The 25,557-nt window shown below is 39.3% G+C and overlaps 2 protein-coding genes across 2 annotated transcripts in view; both read left to right on the top strand.

Annotated features, from left to right (window-relative positions):
* Window positions 1-16,913, top strand: part of LOC307152193 (B-cell receptor CD22-like) — a 30,548-nt gene extending 13,635 nt beyond the window's left edge. The window contains exons 3-15 of the mRNA XM_079860612.1: window positions 387-644; window positions 731-988; window positions 1,076-1,333; window positions 1,434-1,688; window positions 3,960-4,217; window positions 8,023-8,283; window positions 8,359-8,616; window positions 11,976-12,233; window positions 12,362-12,604; window positions 12,688-12,790; window positions 12,865-12,910; window positions 14,078-14,149; window positions 16,469-16,913. Coding sequence (XP_079716738.1) covers window positions 387-644; window positions 731-988; window positions 1,076-1,333; window positions 1,434-1,688; window positions 3,960-4,217; window positions 8,023-8,283; window positions 8,359-8,616; window positions 11,976-12,233; window positions 12,362-12,604; window positions 12,688-12,790; window positions 12,865-12,910; window positions 14,078-14,149; window positions 16,469-16,492 — 2,552 coding nt within the window. The 3' untranslated portion in view covers window positions 16,493-16,913. The remainder of the gene's footprint in view (window positions 1-386; window positions 645-730; window positions 989-1,075; window positions 1,334-1,433; window positions 1,689-3,959; window positions 4,218-8,022; window positions 8,284-8,358; window positions 8,617-11,975; window positions 12,234-12,361; window positions 12,605-12,687; window positions 12,791-12,864; window positions 12,911-14,077; window positions 14,150-16,468) is intronic.
* LOC307152024 (hemicentin-1-like) overlaps window positions 1-25,557 on the top strand; it is a 258,180-nt gene that overhangs the window by 92,323 nt on the left and 140,300 nt on the right. The gene's annotated exons all lie outside the window — the stretch shown is intronic.

Raw genomic sequence — 25,557 nt, forward strand, 5'->3', positions numbered from 1 at the left:
TTCTCTTTCCTACATTTATTTAAATTCCCAAACCCAAATAGCACCTTCAAACACTTTCTTTTTTATTGAACTCCCTGAGCACCCTAGACATTTTTTTTTTTTTTTTTTTTGTCTTTCTAAAGATTGGGTTTGATCTGGTTTACTGATGGCAGTTCAGGGCTGGTTATGGGTTATTATTTGTCTGAGATTTGGGCCACTTATGGCTCATGTGTGGCTCATGTCTGTAGTTCAGATCTGGTCCATCCCAGGACCGTCATTCTTTGCTGTATGTGGGCCGAGAGAAACTGGCTGTGTGACCCGGAGCTGGGCCAGACAACAATTGCTATCTGAGTTAGTGGACTAACAAACGCGAAACATGAGTATAGAGTTTATTTTGTCCTTTTCAGACTCACCCAGGAAAGTCTCAGTGTCCATCAGTCCATCTGATGAAATAATGGAGGGAGATTCAGTGACTCTGAACTGCATCAGTGACTCAAACCCTCTTGCAGAAATCAGTTGGTTTAAAGGAAAAAGGAAGATTTTGCAATCTGGTGAAACCTACAGCATCACTAATATTAAGTCTGAGGCCAGCGGAGACTATCGTTGCTCTGCTAGAAATAATCATGGATCTCAGACTTCTGCTGCTGTGAATGTGAATATCATGTGTAAGTCTGCCTTTATTTATGGAAGAGTATTTTTGCAATGATTTATCACTGCATGTCATTTTAAACTTTTTTTTTTGTCTTAACAGATCCTCCCAGGAGTGTCTCAGTGTTGATAAGTGGATCTGGTGTAATAGTGGAGGGAGATTCAGTGACTCTGAACTGCATCAGTGACTCAAACCCTCCTGCTCTGAACATCAGCTGGTTTAAAGGAGGAACGACTGTAGGATCTGGAAGAATCTACAACATCTCAAATATCAGCTCTGATGACAGTGGAGAATACAAGTGCAAGTCCATCAATGAACATGGAGGGAAAAACTCTGATGCTGTGACTTTAAACGTCATGTGTGAGTTAATGATAGTTCAGTAATCAACATATCTGTTCATTACCAAATGCAAAACATGAGTACAGAGTTTTCTTTTGCCCTTTTCAGACTCACCAAGGAGCGTCTCAGTGTCCATCAGTCCATCTGGTGAAATAATGGAGGGAGATTCAGTGACTCTGAACTGCATCAGTGACTCAAACCCTCCTGCTCTGAACTTCAGCTGGTTTAAAGGAGGAACGATTTTGCAATCTGGTGAAACCTACAGCATCACTAATATTAAGTCTGAGTCCAGCGGAGACTATCATTGCTCTGCTAGAAATAAACATGGATCTCAGACTTCTGCTGCTGTGAATGTGAATATCATGTGTAAGTCTGCCTTTATGTTTAACCAGTTCTGGAAGATTTTTTTTTTTTGCAATGATTTGTCTCACTGCATGTCATTTTACACTTTTTTTTGTCTTTACAGATCCTCCCAGGAGCATCTCAGTGTTCATCAGACCATCTGGTGTAATAGTGGAGGGAGATTCAGTGACTCTGAACTGCATCAGTGACTCAAACCCTCCTGCAGAAATCAGCTGGATTAAAGGAGGAATGACTGTAGGATCTGGAAGAATCTACAACATCTCAAAGATCAGCTCTGATGACAGTGGAGAATACAAGTGCAAGTCCATCAATACACATGGAGGGAAATACTCTGATACTGTGACTTTAAACGTCATGTGTAAGTTTATTATAAAAAACAAGATGCTGTAGAACATCCCAGCATGTTTAATGATTAATGATTTTCATCAATAATTAGTTGCACATTTTTTTTTTTTATGATCCTTGTAACCGCACTGGCATTAGTAGTACATTTATCATTAGCTCAAATGATTTATAGGGAATTTTAATAATTAATCATGAATATGATTAATATTTTGCATAATACAGTTACATTAATTTATTCGAAGTTGAAAATAGATCGATTTGTATATCTGAATAATCAATCACAACTAATTATAATTCATCATTCATATATTAATAATCCTATTTCAGATCGATTATGAGATAACCCTTAATGGAAATTAATGTAATCATCAAACGGTTGTTTGTCCAGCAAACACGAGTAAATATGTATGTACAGGACACGTAAACAAAATACAAGACTAAACGAATAATGAAAATGAGGGAGAGGATGAAAGAGAGTTCTGACAATGAGAGAGATGAGAGAAAGTGAAACTAAACATGTGCGATCAAGGAAAGATCACTGTTAGGCAAAATCACAGGCAGTAACCTTGAGAGACAACAAGAAATCACATCAATCAAATCAAAAATCATTACTTGCGTATGGTTCTCTTTGTATTTGCTGAAGAAGAGCTCTTTTTAGAGCGGAGCGTGTTTCCTCGTGTCTTTGGGGCGAGCCTGACTCGCGCGAAGTTTAAAGGTTCACCGAACGTGAAGTTGCCAGAAACATGATTCAGAGTTCATCTCCCTTTGTGGAGGGAGAAATGAATATGAAAATAAAACTTAGTAAAGAAAATAAAACGGAGATGATGACTCCTATAGGAGCCATGGAGCCAGGAATTCTTTCAGTGCTCGTGCACGTCCTTGAGGATGAGGAGTGCGCGCCGCGGGAGATTCAAGTCTCTTTAAAGTTGAAGCTTCACTGAACGAATGGTAGAGTCTAAACAAAGACGAAAATAAAGAAAAGACTTAAGAAAATAAAAGAGAAAACGAAGAATGCTCCCTTAAAAGGGAGCCATATGGATCTTCTCGCTGACGAAGAGGGTTCGTAAAAGAAAGAAAAATAACGAAAAAGCAGGAACAAAACAAGACGAAAGAAAATACAGAACTGCCCTGAACGCGCCGTGTAACCGCTTTTCTAGGGTACAGAAATTTTACTCCTCCCTTGGCTTAGGCCAATTGGAACGTGACATTCCAAGCGGGAAGAAACTTTCTTTGTCTTAGTTCCCAGTTAAATTTGCATGTTTTATGGCAGCGTTATTATGTGATCAGTTATACTCTAACGATGGTAAAAATAGTATAATACATTTTACCAGATCCTGATGCATATATTTGGTTTCAGTACAAGGAGAGCTTTACGTGGATACCAAATTAGATATGTTTCGAAGGTACACGTCGAGATAGATTATTATTCTGTAAAAATAAGCTTAAAGGTTAAACTAACAACCTAGGAATAAAATGAACCCAACATGTGATGTACATTGATAAGTGGGAATTGAAGATTGGACTTTAGAAAGACCAACATGACACATCTATGATCTCACCACAGTGTGCATATCTAGAGCATTATTCCATTAAGGTTTAAAAGAATACAGAACCACATTCACATAGAAGAACAATCATGAAAAGGGGAAATTACATTCAGGTTTACATATTTCTTCAGTGGTTATACATATAAAATATCTAGGATGAACACGTTAATTCTGCTCTTCTGCCAGAATCTCAGTGAGATTCCTTGCTGCTGACATTCCGTTAGGACCATAAAATTTTATGGTCTGGTGGGAGTTAGGGTACATATATAGTGTATCATTCTTAAAATACCCACTTAGAATTCAAAACTACACACTAGAGAATCACACTATAGAATAACACAAAACTAATCAACATGCCTAATGGAATTGTACATATATCAAAAAAGAATATCTCTAAGTTCTAAGTTAAACACAAAGGATGTTTGTGTGTGTGTGGGGGTGTGATGTCACGTAGCAAGTTTCGTTATCTCTCTGTGGTCCAGAGAGGGGAAGGGGGTTTGGAATGCAGAACTTTGCAAAGTTAAGGGAATGTGTTGACTGGTTATCCTCCAAGGTGCAATAAAGTGTCGCGAAAGACCATTTGTTACTAGCTGGAGCCAACACAACTGATTTACCTTCGTGGGTTCAGAGTGGGACAGCAAGAAGGAATGTGTGTTTGTGTTCTGATTCAATGAGCCATGATTCATAGCCAATGTTGCTACATCCTTGTAACATTTATGTTTCGTGATTCTTATTAGACCCTCCCAGGAGCGTCTCAGTGTCCATCAGTCCATCTGGTGTAATAGTGGAGGGAGATTCAGTGACTCTGAACTGCATCAGTGACTCAAACCCTCCTGCTCTGAACTTCAGCTGGTTTAAAGGAGGAACATTTGTTGAATCTGGAAGAATCTTCAGCATCTCAAAGATCAGCTCTGATGACAGAGGAGAATACAAGTGCAAGTCCATCAATGAACATGGAGAGAAATACTCTGATAATGTGACTTTAAACGTATTTTGTGAGTAATGATGGTTCAGTGCACTACAAAACCCCCATTGTATAATCAACACTAGTCATAACACATATGGTAAAGTGGAAGCAGTGTTAAAGTTAATGAGATAATTAGGTGATTAATTAAGGGATGATAAGCATGAATGATGAATACCTGCTGTTAACAATCAGAATCACTGAAGGAAAGAGAAACACTAAGGGTCCTATCTTGCACCCAGCGCAATTGACTTTGTACACAGACACATGTATCATTCCTATTTTGCACCCGATGCACAGCGGACTTTTCCCTCCACAGACGCACATCGGTAAATTAGGGAATGAACTTGCGCTCCAGGGGCGGTTCAGCGAAAAGAGGAGGCATGTTCCAGCGCAAACGTTCCCTGGTGCTATTTTGCAGTTTCAGAAAACAATTCCGCCACTGACCAGGAAAAACCTATTCTAAAGTCAGTGGCGTGTTATTCAGATGCTATTTTAAGGGCAAATGCTTGGCCATAATATAGCTTGTGCACAACGTGCATACACTTTCCTTCTCTCATCTACACAGACGCAGCAGTTCCCATTTGTGAAAACCATACATAATTACAAGGAAAAATATTAGCACATGAGGGAAATCATTGTGGTGTCCATGAAGATGTGAAAGAAATAGGCATAAATCTAGCTTACACATTTACCCAAATTAGTATATGCCTGTTTAACTGAAGCTAATTTGGGTGGGTTTCTCCCATCCGCAATGTCACTTCTCTGTCTTTTACGGCCCTGACGAGAACGTCGGTCTCCTCGGCTGTGAACCGCTCCTGGTGTGCGCCTTGCCAATCCGCCGTTATAAAAACTGCCATGGAACAAGCGTGCTTGCTCTTAAAGGGAATATGAGATGATGCTCTGATTGGTTAATTTCACGTTGCGCCCAAACCACACCTACGAGGAATGTAGCTACTTCAGACCAACCCATTTTAGATTTGAGTCGGGCGCAAGAGTCATTTATCCTGCTGGTATAATAGCAACAGAGCCCAAGTTCCGCCCACAAAGTTGCTTGCATTTTGCGTTTGATACTTGCGTTACAGATCGATAAAATAGGGCCCAAGAACTACAACTGACTTCTAGCCACAGCATTAGAGGAAATCAACAGAAGATTAAAGAAGACAATACATCTCTGAACATCTTAGCAGAGGAGGATTAAACAACTCCACAAACAACATTACCAGCTTCACTTATTACTAACCAGATAAACTTTATGTCAGACGCCTTGAAAGTTTTTTTTTTTTTTTGAGAATTAACCCCCTGAGGTCGGCTATCGCGCCGGCGCGATAGGCTCGTTTTTGTCTTATCAGTGAAAAAAAATAAAATAAAAAAATATTACTTTTTATCTTATATGCTTGTGTTATACATCAATCGATCCTGTTAAGTGTGTATTATTTTTGTGTATACTCACAATAAAAACAAAGTGTTGTGCTTTTCGCCAAATAAAAAAAAATAAACATGATGCGAGTTCTGCCTCCTCTCTGTCAGTTAAGTCCATTCTGAAACGCGTCCGAAAATGAACCATAACTCAGCGAATACTCAGTCAAACAGACATACAGACACACCGACATGAAGCTTGAATTCTCTTCTTTTAAATTAAGTAATTTTTATTATAATTTTTTTTTTATCTGTTTATGTAATCTTTATGAAAAGAGAGAGATTTCAGTCGTTCTCATCTCAGCTCATTACGTTGTAATCTGCCCCGCCCACGGAGAGTGGGCGCTATTCAAACGCAAATGAATGAGGCAATCCATGCAAACCTGTGAACGCCCCCATATCAGCTCGAGAAAACACATCAAGTTTATTCAGATTGTACTTGTACTTGTTTACACTGTCTCGCAGCGCTGTGAGGAATAATAATAATGGAAAATGTAACTCAGAAGTGCTGGTATTTCGAGGAGCAACGGATGGAATACTGTAGTAAGTTTTTTTCATTCTCAAGTAAATCGCGTTTCTGTGTGAATGAATGAACGGCAGAGATGCGCTGTTTACCACATCTCGCAAAAAGACGGTTTAAATTTGAATTGCGTTTCTGTGTGTGAATGAATGTTTCGCTTTTAGCAAACAGTTTTGCTATAAAAATCGACTGAAATATGTTGAAATAAAATGTATTTGTATAAGCAACATATTAAACTGCAAATTAACATTTTATATTCCTTATAATAAAAACGAAAGACCTATGTTACTGACATATGAAAGACAACATTTCGTTGACTAGTTTTGGATAGATTACACATTTTTACTGTTTTACTGCCACCTCAAATAAGCTTTTGTTTGCCAATTTTTGCTAATATGTTAAATATAGTATGTTTTGTCAATGTAGGCTATATTCAAAGTGATGAATCCTTAACTTTGAAATATGTATGATAAAATGTATACTTTAGTTTTTACAAAGAAAGATTACACTTTGTTGTTGTAATTGTAAACTTTTTAATAAAAAAAATATATATTTACAAGGTGGATGTAAACTAATTTTAAAAGGTAAATATAAGCCTTTTCTTTAGATCATTTTTATTGTGTTTTATTATTGACAAATTTGGGGAGAGGATACATATTCCAAAACTGAAAATACAGTATGAGAATTAACTGCACAATTACTAGACATGTTTTCCTTGGATATTATACAATTTGCAAGCACAATTTGTGAAAAAATAAAAAAATAAAATTGAGATGCTTCCAAATGTGAACCAATTTGGTAGAATATATATATATATATATATATATATATATATATATATATATATATATATATATATATATATATTGCTCTTGCATTCTTTCTTGTGGCTATAGGTGACACACCTGAATGAGTGGCTCATTAAGTATGCGGGCCCCATTGTCTCCTCAGGTGTGAACCACTAAATATGCATGATCGTTGACGCCCCTTGCGCATATTGCCTTTACAAACAAAAAGTGTTTTACAAGATTTAAATCAATGTATTGTGTTATGTCAATGATTAGGCAGGATGATTTTCACATCATTTTGAAGAAAAAACTCTAGGCGACCACATCCATTAGTCGAAAGTCTTATTGGCACATATTTAGTATGTGTTTTGTGGCCTTATTTCAGAAACTTTGCCATTAATATGTTTATAAGCAACTGAAAAAAGCACAAATGTCAGGGCATGTCAGAACATCTCAAGGACCCCAAAAACCCCTCAGACCCCAGAGGGTTAAAAGAGGTTTAGATGATGATGTTTTATTGAAAATGCCTGGTCACCATTATGGTGATCAGTGATTACTTCAGTTGGGCAGTTTGACTTGACTTTTTACATGTTCTTTAAAAAAGGAAGCCTTGAAAAAAGATGATCAGATTAAATAGTTTTTATCATCATAAGGTAAAATGATTCACTAATCTCACCATAAACAAAAATTGGCTATTTGAAAACTTGGAGTAGCCATTGAAAATGTCCCACCTTAGCTTCCTGTTTCAATGGAAATAAAGGGTACATTTACACGATATGCTTAAAACTGAGATGTTTTTTCCCTTGAGTAAGGCTGTGTTTGAAGTCAGTTCTGGTTCTTTTGTTGCTCTTTTTTCTGTTTTGTCCTCTTTCCTTCTGTGATTCTGCTCATTATCATCAAGTGTCACCACTAATGGTCAATCATAACTCAATTAATCATTTAATTATCTAATTAAATTTAACACTGCTTCAGTGTTACTTTAACACTCAGTAGAGTGCTCTGAGCATATTTAATTTAGCTCTGGGAATTTTGCCAGGTTTCTGTGATCAACACATTTGAGTACTAACAAACGCATAACATGTGTATAGAGTTTAATTTGTCCTTTTCAGACTCACCCAGGAACGTCTCAGTGTCCATCAGTCCATCTGGTGTAATAATGGAGGGAGATTCAGTGACTCTGAAATGCATCAGTGACTCAAACCCTCCTGCTCTGAACTTCAGCTGGTTTAAAGGAAGAAGGAATATTTTGCAATCTGGTGAAACCTACAGCATCACTAATATTAAGTCTGAGGCCAGCGGAGACTATCATTGCTCTGCTAGAAATAAACATGGATCTCAGACTTCTGCTGCTGTGAATGTGAATATCATGTGTAAGTCTGCTTTTATTTCTGGAAGATTATTTGTCTCACCACATTTCATTTTACACTTTTTTTTTGTCTTTACAGATCCTCCGAGGAACATCACAGCATTAATAAGTGTATCTGGTGAAATAGTGGAGGGAGATTCAGTGTCTCTGAACTGCATCAGTGACTCAAACCCTCCTGCTCTGAACATCAGCTGGTTTAAAGAAGGAACGATTGTAGGATCTGGAAGAATCTACAGCATCTCAAAGATCAGCTCTGATGACAGTGGAGAATACAAGTGCAAGTCCATCAATGAACATGGGGAGACATACTCTGATAATGTGAATTTAAACATCATGTGTGAGTTAATGGTGGTTCAGATACCCACATAGCAACATTGTGTTGGCCCATATCCGGCCCACATCTGGCACATGTGGAAAGATGATCTGGCCCACATGCAGCGTGGAATGACGGCCCTTGGGCGGACCGCTCCTGTTTGCCAGATCTGGGCCACAAGTAGGCCATAGCAATGCCACATGTCAGCCAAGAGCAAATAAATAAAACACAACTAGACCTTATCTGAGCCACAAAATCTGTGTTTATTAAATATGAAGTCATCTCAGCCTTAATAAGCCTGTTAACAAAAATAATCACTTAAGGAAAGAAGACAACAGAAAAAAGACATGAGCAGAAACACAAGAATTACAACTTCAGCCACAGACTAAGATGAAATCAACTGAAGAGAAAAGAAGACATAAAATCTGTGAAGATCACCTGCTGTGACAGTGTGTTTCTGAAACACATTTCCAGTAGCAAATAAAGCTAAAGTGAAATGAGATCAGGTGATGATGGTTACCTGTTGATGGTTTAATAATCATCATGATATAGACTGATTCACTGATGTATATTGATTCTAACAATTGTTTTGTTCCATTAATATTTTTACATCACAAGTTGTACATCACAGTCTTCTAACTGATTTTTATTATATTGCTGGATCTCATGCTGCAGTAACACAGGGTTTGTGATATGAATATATTAATGGTACAACACAGTTTTTAGATTCAAATGATATCAGATATGATTATATCATGATGCTTATTAAACCATCAACAGGTAACCATCATCACCTGATCACGTTTCACTTTAGCTTTTTTTGCTACTGGAAATGTGTTCGACAAACACACTGTCACAGCGGCCAAAAAAGACAAAAGATAAGAATAATAAGAGTTAAGAGCCCAACTAATGGGAACACTAATCACTGTTATGGTGACTTCAAATGAAACACATTAGAGTTAAACCTCTGTTAATTCTCAATACCAACTTTTGTAGACGTCTGACATAAATAAAGTCAGTCTGGTTAGTAAAACGTGAAGCTGGTAATGCAGTTTGTGGAGTTGTTTAATCCTCCTCTGCTGAGACCTTCACAGATGTAATGTCTTCTTTTCTCTTCAGTTGATTTCATCTTAGTCTGTGGCTGAAGACAGTTGTAGTTCTTGTGTTTCTGCTCGTCTCTTTTTCTGTTCTCTTCTTTCATTCAGTGATTCTGCTTGTTAACAGGCTTATTAAGGCTGAGATGACTCCATATTTAATATACACAGATTTTGTGGCTCAGATAAGGTCCAGTTCTGGTTTATTTCTTTGCTCTTGGCTGACATGCAGCATTGCTATGGCCTGCTTGTGGCAACTATCTGGCAAACAGGAGCAGTTCGCCCAATGGCCTTCATTCCACACTGCATGTGGGCCAGATCATCTTTCCACATGAGCCAGATGTGGGCCGGATCTGGGCCGACACAATGTTGCTATGTGGGAACTGTGATCAACAAATTAATTCAATTTAATTCACATTTATTTGTATAACAGATTTCAAATGCAGCTTTACAGAAAATGCATGTGTCTACATTACAAGTTAGAGCGATCTGTTATCAGAGTTGACTGTGTCCAAGAAATGCATTTCAGAAATGTACATTTACACAACAAAATATCCAGAGTTAAATTAACATACACATTGAAAAGACAAGTGTAAACGCACTTCTGATCGGAATGTTATCTGATCAGCTTGTCCAGGTTTGCAGGTAGTCGAGGACGCATTGTGATTGGATCTCAGTGTAATGTAAACGCAATCCAGCCATTGTGTCTGCATTCACTGGTGGACGTCACACAAAACCCCGCCCACTGTCATTATTCCCCCTCCTCTCTCCAGGAATTGCTGCATGTAGCTGTGTGGTTTCACGATATAGTCGAGTGCGAAGAACATTGCAAATATACTGAAATGTTTGCTTTCGCACCCTAAAGTTGAAGAACCGTTAATTTTCTGTAAAGAACACACATTTTTCTCACCACAGCTGGCAACGTTCTTGGATACGTTTCTCTTTACCGTTTCCATACGGCATCTATCCACTTTATTAATACTTGCAGCCTCTTCATCCTCCTCAACTTGCGAGATCTGTAAAATGTACCCCAACTGAAAACTGATTTAAAAGAAAACCCACCACTTCAGGTTGACTTTGTACCGGAGCCATACTTTTTTTTCTTTTTTTTTTTCACGGGAATGCAATATCCGATCCGTTATCCAGATACAGATGCCACTTTATGTGGACAGGTGTAAACACACCGTGTCCTGATTGGCTTATGATCCGATCTGCTTGATCGGATCTCGGTGATCGCATGTCAATGCCAAGTGTAAACGCAGCCTTAACTTCTGTTAATTCTCAATAAGAACTTCTGTAGACGTCTGACATAAATAAAGTCAGTTTGGTTAGTAATAAGTGAAGCTGGTAATGCTGTTTGTGGAGTTGTTTAATCCTCCTCTGCAGAGATCTTCACAGATTTAATGCCTTCTTTTCTCTTCAGTTGATTTCATCTTAGGCTGTGTCTGAAGTCAGTTGTTGTTCTTGTTTTTCTCTTTCCTTCAGTGATTCTGCTTGTTAACAGCAGGTGTTCATCACTAATGCTCAATCATCACTTAATTAATCACTTCATTATCTCATTATCTCATTAACTTTAACTCTTAGGGGCCTTTTAACATGACACCATTCTCAACTTTTTTTGCCATTCATTTTCACGACAACAGCGTTATGGGTGCCTGAAAACGCAAACTTTTGAAAACAGGTTTCAGAGTGCAAGTTTTTGAAAACAATCTCTGTGTAAAGAACAAAAAATAAAATCTCTGAAGTCGATGACGTCATGCACATGCGTATTACGTTTTCAGTCTATAGTGTTTCATCGCCATCTAACGGCCTGGCAGCAGAATACAGCGTTTTTTGTCTTTTTTTGCAGATCTGTGTGAATGGGGATCGTTTTGACAATGGTGTCGTCTGGAAAAATGTCTCTGTTTTAAGCAAATCGTTGTCATGTAAACGTATTCCATTATTCAGTGTTACTTTAACACTCTTTAGAGTGGGACCATATGTATTCTGGGCAGAGTAAATTTAACTCTGGGGATTTTGCTGTGTACAAATTATGGAGGTAACAATGTATTAATTTATGGCAGAAACTTTGAGCTTGTTGAGACAATGAATACATATTAACAAATGGATACATAGAAAAAATTAACCTTGGTGCATGTTGATTTAGAGTTTGTGTCATTTGAAGTCCTCTCAGGAGTTGGCGCTATCTCTGTTGTTGAAGTCTTCTGAAGTCTTCATAAGAGGCTGGATCCAAACTGGAACTGGCATAACAAATGCCATGAGTATAGAGTTTTCTTTTGTTCTTTTCAGACTCACCCAGGAACGTCTCAGTGTCCATCAGTCCATCTGGTGTAATAGTGGAGGGAGATTCAGTGACTCTGAACTGCATCAGTGACTCAAACCCTCCTGCTCTGAACTTCAGCTGGATTAAAGGAGGAACGATTGTAGGATCCGGAAGAATCTACAACATCTCAAAGATCAGCGCTGATGACAGTGGAGAATACCAGTGCAAGTCCATCAATGAACATGGAGAGAAATACTCTGATGCTGTGACTTTAAACGTCATGTGTGAGTTTAATATAAAACACAAGATGCTGTTGAACATTCCAGCATGTTTATAATGATTTTCATCAATAATTATTTGCACAAAATGTTTTATGATTCCTTATAACAATAAGTTTGGTGATTGTTATTAGACCCACCCAGGAGCGTCTCAGTGTTGATGAGTGGATCTGGTGTAATAGTGGAGGGAGATTCAGTGACTCTGAACTGCATCAGTGACTCAAACCCTCCTGCTCTGAACTTCAGCTGGTTTAAGGAGAATGAAACCTCAGCTGTTGGATCTGGACAGAGTTTCAGTGCACTACAGAGTGGACGCTTCTACTGTCAGGCTCACAATCAACATGGATCTCAGAGATCAGACGCTGTAACTGTCACAGGTGAAGCTTTCGTAAGAGCAAACCTGTATAACTTCCTTTAGTCTGGACTGTTAATCTTATCTGATAATGTTTCACTCTTTCAGTGCATCCTAGATCCAGTTGGCATGAAGTATTTGGGATCACAGTGGAATGTGGAGCAATATTCATCCTCGTCATCATCATTATCATCGTCATCCTGTTTATAATGTGAGATCCACAAACAACTTTGATAATTTCAAATATAGTCATCATTATGCTGTTAATTTCTGTCATTGTTACAGAAAGAAACTAAGGAGTGTTAAATCTGAAGATCTCACTGAGAAAGCGGTAATTGATCCAAACACAACATGACTTTACAGAAGCAGAAAATCAATCGATCAGCCGTTATCTGTATAATTATCACAGGTCGGGGCGAGCGCCAGCGGGCCGCCCACCCCTCGCTTGCGTGCCGCCCCTGAGGAGCTGACCGCAAAGGGAAAGGCAGACACAGAATTCAAAATAAATATACTCTTTATTAAATAATAAAAACAATTTTAAAACGTCTCTTCAGCATTCTCTTCTTTTGGGGAGCAGGCTCTTCACTGGACTCAGACAAAGAGTGGAGGATACATATATCTCACAGCATTAGCAGGTTCTTCACTGGACTCAGACAGAGAGTGGAGGATACGTATATCTCACAGCATTAGCAGGTTCTTCTCACAGCACTAGCAGGTTCTTCACTGGACTCGGAGAGTGGAGGAAACGTATAACTCACAGCATTAGCAGGCTCTTCCAGCATTAGCAAGCTCTTCCAGCATTAACAGGCTCTTCCAGCACTAGCAGGCTCTTCACCAGCCTCAGCGCAGAGAATGGAGGTCACGTGCAACTCACAGCATCAGCAGGCTCTTCACTAGCCTCGGGCAGAGAGAGGAATAAACATAATTCACAGCGTCCGCGTTCTCTTCTTCAGCGTTCTCTTCGCGTATCTCAGCACCTTCAGACAGAGAGAGGAATGAACATAATTCACAGCGTCCGCGTTCTCTTCTTCAGCGAGCTCTTCGCGTGTCTCAGCACCTTCAGACAGAGAGAGGAATGAACATAATTCACAGCTTCCGCGTTCTCTTCTTCAGCGAGCTCTTCGCGTGTCTCAGCACCTTCAGACAGAGAGAGGAATGAACATAATTCACAGCTCAACAACAATTTTAAATTAACAACAATAGCCAATATAAAGCAATAAAAAAACCTCTTAAAACTTAATTTCCTGACACAACTACAGTACTATTTATTAAAAATATGTTGGATTTAATCGACCGTCATGACAGTCACCGCGAGCGGAGTGATACAAACGGTGAAGCGGTTAAGAGTGATGTTACTGCGCAAATAGCATATGGCTTGAAAAGGCTCTCAGCCAAAGAAATTCGAGAACCAGAAAGAACCGTTGTATACATATATAATGCTATACATTTTGCTTATATAACCTCCTATTTTTAAGTCATTCTGTCTCTGTCCCTATAGCTCACTTATTACAATGAAGACACAGCTCTTGAGCTCAAGTCCATGACCTCTGACCTGTACAACACATTCAAAGTAAGTGAGATTTCTGGGGCTGCGTTCCAGTCCAAAATTGTCATGCCCTTCACTCGCTAACTTCCCTCCGTCTCGTTCACTCAGATGTACGTCATTGCTTACGATGCACGAGTGCCCACCACTGGCGGAAACTGCGGCAGGCTGTATTGAAACGCCCTAAGCCCTTGATCACTTGGAATCAGCTATAAAGTTGATTATTGATTTTTTTTTCCAATAATATCTCTTTAAGAATTTGTTTAATGCAGCATCCAAATGTATTTAGGTGTGTGTGGGTTGTTTTAAAAAAAAAAAATATATATATATATATATATATAATTAATATATCATAGAGTTTGTTGTGGTGGTGATTAGACGAGATTTGTGGTGACGTCACAATCGTACTGCATTGTGGGACATATAGGTGCCTGAAGTGTACATATGAAGTAGACTCGCTCCCTCTGTCAAAATCGAGGGAACGAGGGTCTGTCCATATAAACTTCCCTCGTCCAATTCACGAAGTGGAACGCACTTCAAAATGGCGGCAGGGATTCCCCCGAGGGGAAGTGCTTAGGGAAGTTCGCAAGCGCGTGTCTAAAAGTGGACTGGAACGCAGCAAAAGTCAGATACTCCATCACAGATGATCACATGATCACATCTGCAGCACGGAACAACTACAACTATTGTGTGCTGTGCGTTACTGTCATCATTACGACAGCAACATCTTGTCTTACTACTTGGATACTACACTTTTCAATTAATTTAATTAAATCGAGTTTATTTAGATTTATAATAGGTCGGGTTGTCACACAGTAAAATCCCCAGTGTTAAATTAACAATCCTCAGTGCACATATATGTCCAACTACAGGGTGTTAAAATGAAGGCCTTGTCCACACGGACACAGGTATTTTTATAACCGTGACTTTTTTTACACGGTTCGGCCATTCGTCCACACGGAAACGTAGTATCAGGTCACTGAAACCGAACATTTTTGAAAACCCCTGCCAGGGTGAGGATTTTCAGAAACGCTGGTTGCAGTGTTGTCGTGTAGACAGTAAAACCAGGGTTTTTGTTTCTGATTCAGGCTTCTGATTGGCCAACGTGACTTTACGATTAGGGTTATATCGCCGCCTGCTGGTTTGGCATGCTCTTGACAGCGCGTGATAGCGTGTTTTTGTGTTTTCATGTAGGCGGAGATTTCTTTTAAACCGAGCATGTGTGGACGGGATTTTTTTTTTAAACGCAGGAGGAAAAACTCTGGTTATAAAAATACCTGTGTCCGTGTGGACTAGGCCTTAGACTGAAGCAGTGTTGAAGTTAATGAGACAATTAAGTGTTTAATTAAGTGATGATTGGCCATTATTGAAGATACCTGATGTTAATAAGCAGAATCTCTGAAGACGATGCTGTCATGCACATGTGTATTACATGTTCAGTCTATAGTGTTTCATCGCCATACTGGCCTGGCAGCAGAATACAGCGTTTATTGTCGTTTATTATCTTTTTTGTGGATCTGTGTGAATGAGGATTGTTTTGACAATGATGTCGTCTACGCAGAAAACTTTTCTATTTTAAGCATCGTTGTCGTGTAAATGTACCCTTAATCTGTGAAGATCTCAGCAGAGGAGGATTAAACAACTCCACAAACAGCATTACCAGCTTCACTTATTACTAACCAGACTGACTATATTTCTGTAAGATGTCTACACAAGCTCTTATTGAGAATTAACTGAGGTTTAGGTGATGATGTTATATTGGAAATGATTGAGATCACTATTAACAATACCCCACTTTTAATCAGGGATGGCATACTACACTAAACGATAAAATAATCGCCTGATCATTTTAGATTTTTGCTTTTTTAGCAACAAATAATATGTTTTGCTAATATATATACACACACACATATACATATACATACATACATACATACATACACATATATATATATATATATATATATATATATATATATATATATATATATATATATATATGTATATTGCCCAACTAAAGCAAACACAGATCACCATAATGGTAACTTTAAACAAAACTATTATTTTCAACATTAACATCAACATCTAAACCTCTGTTAATTTTCAATAAGAGCTTAGTTGACATCTAGCAGAACCTAACACTCTGTAGTGTGGACACATATGTACACTGAGGGGTAATTTAACACTGGGTATTTTGTTGTGCACGACGAACAGGAATTGTAATTTGCAAATAAAGCTGCAAATTGGGGCATTTAGCTTCCTCATTATAATCTTCTGATATGTGCAGTGCAAGCAATGTTGTTGATGAACTTTAGTCAGTATTTCTTCATCTTATTGTTTTTTCAGATCAACAAGAAGATACTGCAGTGAGAGGCGGAGCACAAATGAACCAATTCTGAGTGCTGTGGGCGGAGCCACACATGATTGACAGGGATCATGTATATATGTGTATATATTGTTAATTTTTTGGGGGGGAGTGTAATCTTGCATTAATATAGATTTTCTTGTCTATTTTATGTTTTTTTTTCCTCCCCAGTATTTTTGGTCATCAGTTTTTAGGCTAAAGCTATGAAGCCAGAAATATACTTCTTATCAGTATTGGAATGAGTTTCCTCTTCATGTTTTTATAACTAGGGCCAGTGCTTCAATAAACTTGATTATTAACCTTATGCTGTTAAATGGTTAGTGTATCCAAAAGGGAAATTTCTGTCATTAATAACTCATCCTCATATTGTTCCAAACTTGAAGACTTTTGTTGATCTTTGAAACACCAATAAATATATTTTTAATGAAATCTGAGAGATCTGTCCCTCAATTGACATATATGCAATTGAATCTGAAACTGACGCTTCTAAAAGTTCATAAAGAGATCTTAAAGCTAATATTATGGATTATAATCTGGCGCTGTTGTACTATGGCTGCCATTGCATCATCCAAGTGAACGCTGCACACTGGTGGTGGTTGAGGAGAGATTTCCTGATATGATTGTAAAGCGCTTTGGGTGTACAGTAGTACATAAGAAAGCGCTATATAAATGCCTCATTCATTCATTCATTCATTCATTCATTCAACAGATTTATTTTAGGCTTTTATTCACATATAAACATTGATAGGTGAACATAAACAGCATAGACATCCCAGTCAACAATTTGATCTCACAGTGATCTCACCATGAGCTCCCAGGATCCTCTTGATATGATCACAATCTGAGTTCACAGTGATCTAAAAGTGTAACCTCACAGCGCCCTCACTGTGTGCTCATACTATGGTCACAATGTGAGGTCAAAGTGCACAAAGACTACACAAAATGCTATGTTGGCTTTAATGAACTTTTTTATGTCAGCAGGTTCCACGTAACTAGCTTACGTTGAATATATGTAACATTATTTATTTCAATCAGCTTAAGTTAATTACATAAGGTTAATCCAATGCCGTTTAGTTGAATAAGGTTAGCAGTTTTAGACCAAATTAAGGTAATTTGTGACTTTTGTGGTTTTGTGATCCAGGGTCACAATTATGTTGTGCCATTAACAGTTATATTTATAATCCTGTGTTAATAAAGCCATCTAGATGTGCATACATGTTTAAAAATGCACGTTTAAAAAACGTATGCGCCCATTTAAGACATAAGATAACAAAGCATGCATATAAACTACAATGGAAACACATTTACCAAATAAATTCCTCGATGCGCATCAGAAAAGACGTGACTTTGTGATGGGACGGCATAACTGGACTAACAATCTTTTTGCACAGCATCTGAAATGCCTGAGCAAAGTCTGTCGTCAAAGTGGTTCAGTATTAGCCTAGAAATCTAGACGCACCCTAGCGGCAGCAAAATGTATTTTGCAGCCAGGGTAGTCTAGCAACTCTCCATTGACTTTCGGAGCTGTAAAAACCTAAATTGGGACAGGCCAATCACATTATGTATAGAGTAAGCGGGGCGGGGCGGGCTTAACATAATGACGACAGAGTTGTGACGGTTCCCTGCTAACGTTACTTGAAAACAAAGAAGAGCTGCTGCTGCAGGAGAACAGTCTTTCGAATCGGCTTTGGCCGTGACTCTGGAGGACTTGGAGTTAAGTTTTTCTTTAAGACAAGAGCAAAGAACGGCACTTAAGTCATTATTTAAAAAGGAAGTTGTGTTCGTAGTTTTGCCGACCAGATTAAAAAGTTGAATCTATCAACTAGCGTTAGCTCCGCTGTTGGGAAAATGCTCTGGTTGGTTGAAGCGCTGTCCTATTGCGTGCAGAGGGAATATGAAAGACAGCCGTTTATCCCGCCCCTCGGATTGAGCCGTGTCTATGGTGAGTTGCAGACCTAACATCTTGATGTAGGTCTGGCTTGCCAGGCTAGTTCAGTATAATCACCTCCCTGAACTCTCTTAGACGAAAAACAGCAGCATCCGCCTCCGAAAGCAAGATAACACGTTTATTGTGTTGATGTGCAAGTAATTTATTATACACAAAAATTGTTATATACAGCGGCTTCTCCTACTTTTCGCAAATGTTTTATGCAATATTTCAATTATGTGCATAAGTTAAATTTGCAACTTTGGATGGAAACATAGCTATTAAAACCATTGAATGAGTAACAGAAGAAGATTAAGTAAAGGTCAGTTACAAAGGTTTAAAATATCAGATATCAGAATTTGCTTGATCATTTACAATAGAGATTGATCGCTGCTAGAAACATACATGTTGTATTTATCAAAGTTAACGCTGACTGCATAGATCTAGCTAATTACATCTGAAGACTCAAATTTCATCATTTACTGTTGTTTTTAGTATTATTAATCTTTATTAATATTCATAATCAGTTGTATTATCTTATAGAGTTATGAGTTTTATGTGTGTATGACTGTCTGAGTGCATGAGAGACTATAGATAGCATGAGTGCATGTAAAGATCATATGTCAGAGACAGAGACAGACAGAAGGGTGTATACTGTACATGTGTTCAACTGATGCAGATAGTTTCTTAATATGGAAGTGAATTGTGCCATGTGTTCGTATGACATATACGTTCCATTTTAAGCTCAATCAAAAGAGTGTGTTACCATGAATGGAAGTCATTCAGTGATGTATATAAGCTCTATCTTACTGTATCACCTCAGAGAAACTAAGAGATGTGAGGGAAGAGAAACTAAGAGATGTGAGGAAAGAGAAACACGAGAACGCATAGACCTGGCATGAATGTAACATCTTCTGAAAGTTTCTCTCCTGACATATAAGAATAAAAATTCTTCTTGGCAAAATAACTGGTGTCCGGCCCTGTGAATCTAATAATAATAATAATAGAGAAACGTATTTGAGTCAAAATAAATACATTTAAAAAAGAAAAGAAATGAAAGATAACTGAAAATATAAGGGTTAACCTTGTTTATAACCTTTTATAGTTCTTATAGTGGTTAGAGAGAGGGAGAGAGAGAGCAAGGGTAGCAGTTGCCCCCTCCTACTCTAGACACACAAACACACACAGAAAGTTGAGAAGTAGGCAGCCCCATTTTTCGCCCTTTGAGTAACCAGAGCAGGTGGAAAGGGAGAGAAGCAGAGGGCCTCCCCCGGAATTTACACACACACGCACATACATATACATATACATACACACACACACATCCATACATAAATAGCCCTGCTGTTTTGAGCATACAAGACACAGAGGGACAAATAATTTGCAAGATGGCAGAAAGTGGCTGTAATAGCAGAACAATATCTGCTTGGTTCCTGGAAAGGAAAAATAAGAAGCAAGCTAAGCTTTTGAAAAAAGGACTTGATATTAACGCATCCATGGATGTGCAGTTAAGTTGGTTTGAGTCACAAAAGGACTCTATTAAGTCAAAAGCATTTCCAATACTTGCAGCTCATTGGATAGTGAAACAAGAAGGAATTTGTTGCGGTATTAATGGATGCCCAGTCCCACTTGTTGAAGCAATGAAGCCTCAAATTGAAGCGTATAACAAACTGAACAAAATTATGTCCATTAAATGTTCAGATGAAGAAAATACAACTAATAATGATACATTTGATCCAGATTGGACAAATATAATAACTGAAGCTGAAAAGAAATATTTACAAGAACCAGTGAAATCCATGACAGTAACACCTCCTCCTTACAAACCAATTTATCCAGCTTTGCCTGAACAATATACAAGTTCATTCAAACCTTTGACACAGCCTCAAGCTTTAGGATCAAATGGAGGTCCAGTTGACAAAATGTTTATTGCATCTGCACAAGCAGCTCCAATAATAACAAGATCTAAATCAGCCCAGCCAAACAGAGATATGGTGCGATGTACGCCAGCCCGCAATTATGGATCTGACTGGGGTGATGAGACCAGGGATGACGATATGATCACAGTAGACAAGATTAGTCCTGGATTTTCTTCACCTGCTGTTAAAAGGGAAGAATTACAATCTGAAATGATGACAGTAGAGAGACCATTCACATCAGGAGAACGTCAAGCCATTCTCACAGCCTTGCCTCCTCTGAAGCGACAAGATCCAAACACAGAGTTTTGGCGAGAATTAGACTCTCTGGTTGAAGCACATCAAATGACATTAAAAGACATACACACCATTGTGAAAGCTAAAATCCCAAGAGACAGATGGGAACGCTTGCCAGCTTCGATAACAACAGCCCAATGGATAAATTTGTGGGTTGATGACCAAGGACGACCCTTGGGTCTTTGGCAGGCATTAGATGTGTTTCGAAAAGAAATCCAAGAAATCTTGGGCAGTGGGAAAGTTCCTTTCACATTAGTGACGTTGATTAAGCAAAAGGATGATGAATCTCCAGATGAATATGCTCTGCGTAAGTGAAATGCTTACGAGAGATGGGCTCTCTGTGCAAAGAAACAGCCTGACAGAGATGATGTGCAGTTTACTGACACACTTGTGGATGGACTTAGCTCAAAATACCAACAAGCCTTATCACTTGGAGTCAATCCAGGTGAGACCTTTGATCAAATTATGCAATGGGCTGGGCGATTAGAGATGGCTACGAGATCAAATAAGGAAGACGGAAACAAGCCAAATCAAAGAGGAGTGGCAACAGCTCAATTCAACATGGACACAAAGAAGAGGATGATTTTCTGCACCAACTGTGGAAAGCGAGGCCACACAATAAAAGATTGTTGGGCTAAAGGAGGTGGAGCAGAAGGTCAAGGTACATCATTTAGACAGGCCAGTGCGAAGAAACATGATGAAACCCCTCAAGGGAAAATGTTTACTGAAGCACAAGTCCGTCAGCTCATTGAGGGAATCGTGCGACCGCAATAGGAATCAGCGGCCCCCTGTATTAGTAAGAAAAGAGACAATCGCCTTTTCATTAATGCATTAATAGGGGGCCACCCATGTGACATGTTGGTCGACACAGGAGCTTCGATTTCAATAACAGATCTGAACCTACCTACAACCGATGAAACTATGGAAGTTGAAGGAGTTGGAGGAGCTATCACTAAATTTCGCAAAAGTATACAAGTTCCTTTGCAAATACATGAAGATGAAGTCTTATGGACATCTTTCTGGGTAGGGCCAAATTCACAAGGAAGCCTTATTGGCATGGACATTCTTCCATTGTTGAACATGATCATATTCACTGACAGTCGTCAAATCGCTACAACAGCTGGGATAATACCTCATGAAGATCGCACATGTAATTTAACATCTGTTGGTACAGCAAAACCAATTATCAGAGATTGGGGAAAAGACGGTGTGTGGGGTCTTCTGTGCAGTTTATATCCAGATGTTTGGGCTAAACACAAATTGGATTGCGGTAAAGCCAACATTGACCCTGTTGTTATTGAGGGACCGATACATGCCCCTCATAAACAATACCCTATCCGACCTGAAGCAAGACAAGCCGTGGAAGAGATAGTGGCAGACTTGGAAGCTGAAGGAATTATCAGACAAACTTCATCAACCACTAATAGCCCTGTCATTTTTCACAGTACTAGATGTACTGTCGGCTTTCTGGTCTATACCTATTGACGAAAAATCTCAAGAGAAATTGGCCTTCACAGTGGGGGCAAAACAGTTTGTCTGGAACCGACTCCCACAAGGGCTAAATTTATCTCCTGTAGTCTTCCATAGAACTTTGAATCAGTTCTTAACAGAGGGAAAAGCTGAAATTGAGAGTTCAGGAAGTGTTTGCATCCAATATTGTTGATGACCTGTTGATTGCAAGCCCAGATGAAAAGAGCCATATATTTGCTCTGAATGTTGTCTTACAAGCCCTTAAGAAAGGAGGATTTAAAGTCAACCCCGACAAAGCACAGCTGGCTAAAACCAAGGTTATCTACTTGGGCCAAGAAATATCTGTCGAGGGAAGGAGAATGACAGCAGAGTGTGTAGAGGCATTACGACAACTTCCAAAACCTCTAACAGTTACAGGAATACGGAAGGTGACTTTTCAACTACTGTCGCCAGTATATACCTGATTTTGCCAGCATCACTAGCCCTCTCATCGACTTGTACAAGGGAGGAAAGCCTGGAGTGGAAAAGATAAACTGGACGCCGGAAGCTGAAGAAGCATTTACTTCTATGAAAGAGAAACTGACATCAGCCCCAGCCTTGGGACTTCCTGATGGACGGTTGCAGTTCCATTTGTGGACCAGGGTGGGAGATGAGACGTATTCAGCAGTTCTGTGTCAAAAACCAGGTGATAGATACAGACCAGTTGGATACTTTTCCACAAAGATTCCTGTCACTATGATTGGTCAACCACGATGCATACAAGCTCTTGATGGTGCTACGTGGGCAGTGGACGCTGTTGAAAATCTGATAGGAGCACAAACTATCATACTGCACACTCCACACAGTACAGTGACACTGTTGAACAACACAAACATCAAAACCATAACTGACGCAAGAAGAGCAAAATGGGAAGCAACTTTGTTAAACAAGGATCTGAGAGTGGAAATCATCAGAGACACTTCTCTTAACCCTGCAACAATGATGTTAGAACCACATGAGGGAACACCACATGAGTGTGAAAAACAAGTAGAAGAAGATAGTCTCGGTCCAGTAAATCCAATCCCTCTTGAAAATCCAGACAAAGAGTTATGGGTCGATGGATCCAGTTATTATGTTGATGGAAAACGACATACTGGATGGGCTGTAGTGGAAGCTGATGGAACTGTCGTGAAGAAAGGAGCTCTTTCGGGGCAATTTTCAGCACAGTAGCTGAGCTTATAGCACTTACGGAAGCCTTTGAACAATCGGAAGGTTATCGGGTCAACATCTATACAGATAGTCGTTATGGTTTTGGCGTGGTCCATGACTACCTTGCTTTGTGGAAAAGACGTGGACTTATCACTAGTAGTGGTAGCGAAATACAACATGCTTCCATAATTCGTCGCTTAATTGCAGCAAGCCTTTGAACAATCGGAAGGTTATCGGGTCAACATCTATACAGATAGTCGTTATGCTTTTGGCGTGGTCCATGACTACCTTGCTTTGAGGAAAAGACGTGGACTTATCACTAGTAGTGGTAGCGAAATACAACATGCTTCCATAATTCGTCGCTTAATTGCAGCATGTCACTTACCCAAAGAAGCAGCCGTGATCAAAGTAAAAGCACATCAATCTGACAAGTCCAAAGAAAGTCAAGGGAACACGGCAGCAGATGCAGCAGCTAGAGAAGCAGCTCTACTTCCTCTTACTCCTGTTACCTTGGTACAGGAAAACAGCAAGGATAATCCTGAGCTCCATCTTTTGTCATATCAAGTGGAGACAGATGAAGAGAAAGAACAATGGATAAAAGCAGGAGCAAAAGAAGATGATCAAGGTATCTGGAGAATTCCAACAGGACAAGTGGTGATGCCTATCGGAACAAGAAGAGAACTAATGCAGTTGTATCATGGAAAGGTGCATGCTGGAGCAAAAGCAATGAAAGCTCAAATCAGTGAGACTTGGTGGTGGCCACGAATGATGAGAGACATTGATGACTACTGTAGGAGATGTTTGATATGCCTGAAAGCAAATGTGGGAAAATCTGTAAAGGTGCGAATGTCACATGCACCCAGACCAACGGGTCCATGGACACACCTCCAAATCGATTTCACAGGACCTTTATCACCCAGTGGAGGGTACCAATACATTCTAGTAATCATGGACAGATTTACTAGGTGGGTGGAAGCATTCCCTACGAGAACTTGCACTGCCGAAGTGGCAGCACGAGTAATGGTGGAAGAAGCCTTTCCTCGTTGGGGTCTTCCATATGAAATTGATTCTGATAATGGAACTCACTTCACTGGAAAACTGATGAAGGAAGCAATGAAATTGATGGGGATCAAACAAAAAATTCCACATTCCGTACCATCCGGAAAGTTCAGGGATGGTAGAACGAATGAATAGATCGTTAAAAACCGCTCTTACCAAAGCCATTCTGCAAACTGGCCAAGGTTGGCATAAGTTATTACCTGTTATTCTGTGGAACTTGAGAGCAACTCCTAACAGAGTAACAGGACTAACCCCTTTTGAACTGATGACTGGAAGGGCAATGGTTCTACCTCATGATGCCCCGCCACCTGCGGGAACAGGAGGAGATTCTACTTTGTTCCAAGAAAAATGACGACGCTATATCACAATGCTTGACAAAGCTACCAAAGACAATAATAAGAAAGTGAGAGAAGCTCAACAGCAATGGGATGAAAAACATACCACTACTGATATTCCACACATTCCTGAGTTAGGCAGTTTTGTTATGGTCAAACGTATTGCTAGGAAAGGTTTAGAGCCTAGATGGGAGGGACCATATGAGATACTCTTAACAACTGATACAAGTGTTTGTCTTAAAGGGAAAGGTGTAGGAACAGATAGATGGTATCACTGGTCACAAGTTAAACCTTGCTTAGTGAATGAACAAAATGATAATGATGGCTTATGGCCTGATATGGAGCATTGTGCCGACGGAATTCTCGCCACCTTTCGAAGGTTTTTCCGATGTAAATTCGGGACTTTGCACATTCCTTATCCTTGTCCCTCTTCTTTGCAATTTGTTCATCGGAACGTCGTCTCTTTGGTCGTGTGTCGGCCATAATTCAAACTTCCCTCTTCATGCTTCTCTGTTCTCTCTCCTCCACACCCCCTTCACGTGCACGCACACTAACCCCCCCAAACCCCACCCTCCAATACTTCTTGTCGGTTATTGGCTGGAACTCTGTTTATTATGTTTCGTGGTGCGGGTGAGCCCAGTTTGTTTTTGTTGTCGTTTATTGGAGCCTGTGGTGTCTAGAGAGACCGATTTTTTTTACAGTGTGTTCAGGGGACAGGCAGCTAGCGGATAGTGAGGAGATTGCTGTATGTGACAAAAAATGTTTTGGCCTAAAAAACGCGTTGCATCACTTAGACAGATGACAGATATTTTATGGCTAATTTGGTTCTTCAAGTTGGCGGATTTTATTAAAATATCTGGATTAGGGATGTTAACCGA

The sequence above is a fragment of the Squalius cephalus genome (genome assembly GCF_949319135.1).
Source record: "Squalius cephalus genome assembly, chromosome: 2".
NCBI lineage: Eukaryota > Metazoa > Chordata > Actinopteri > Cypriniformes > Leuciscidae > Squalius > Squalius cephalus.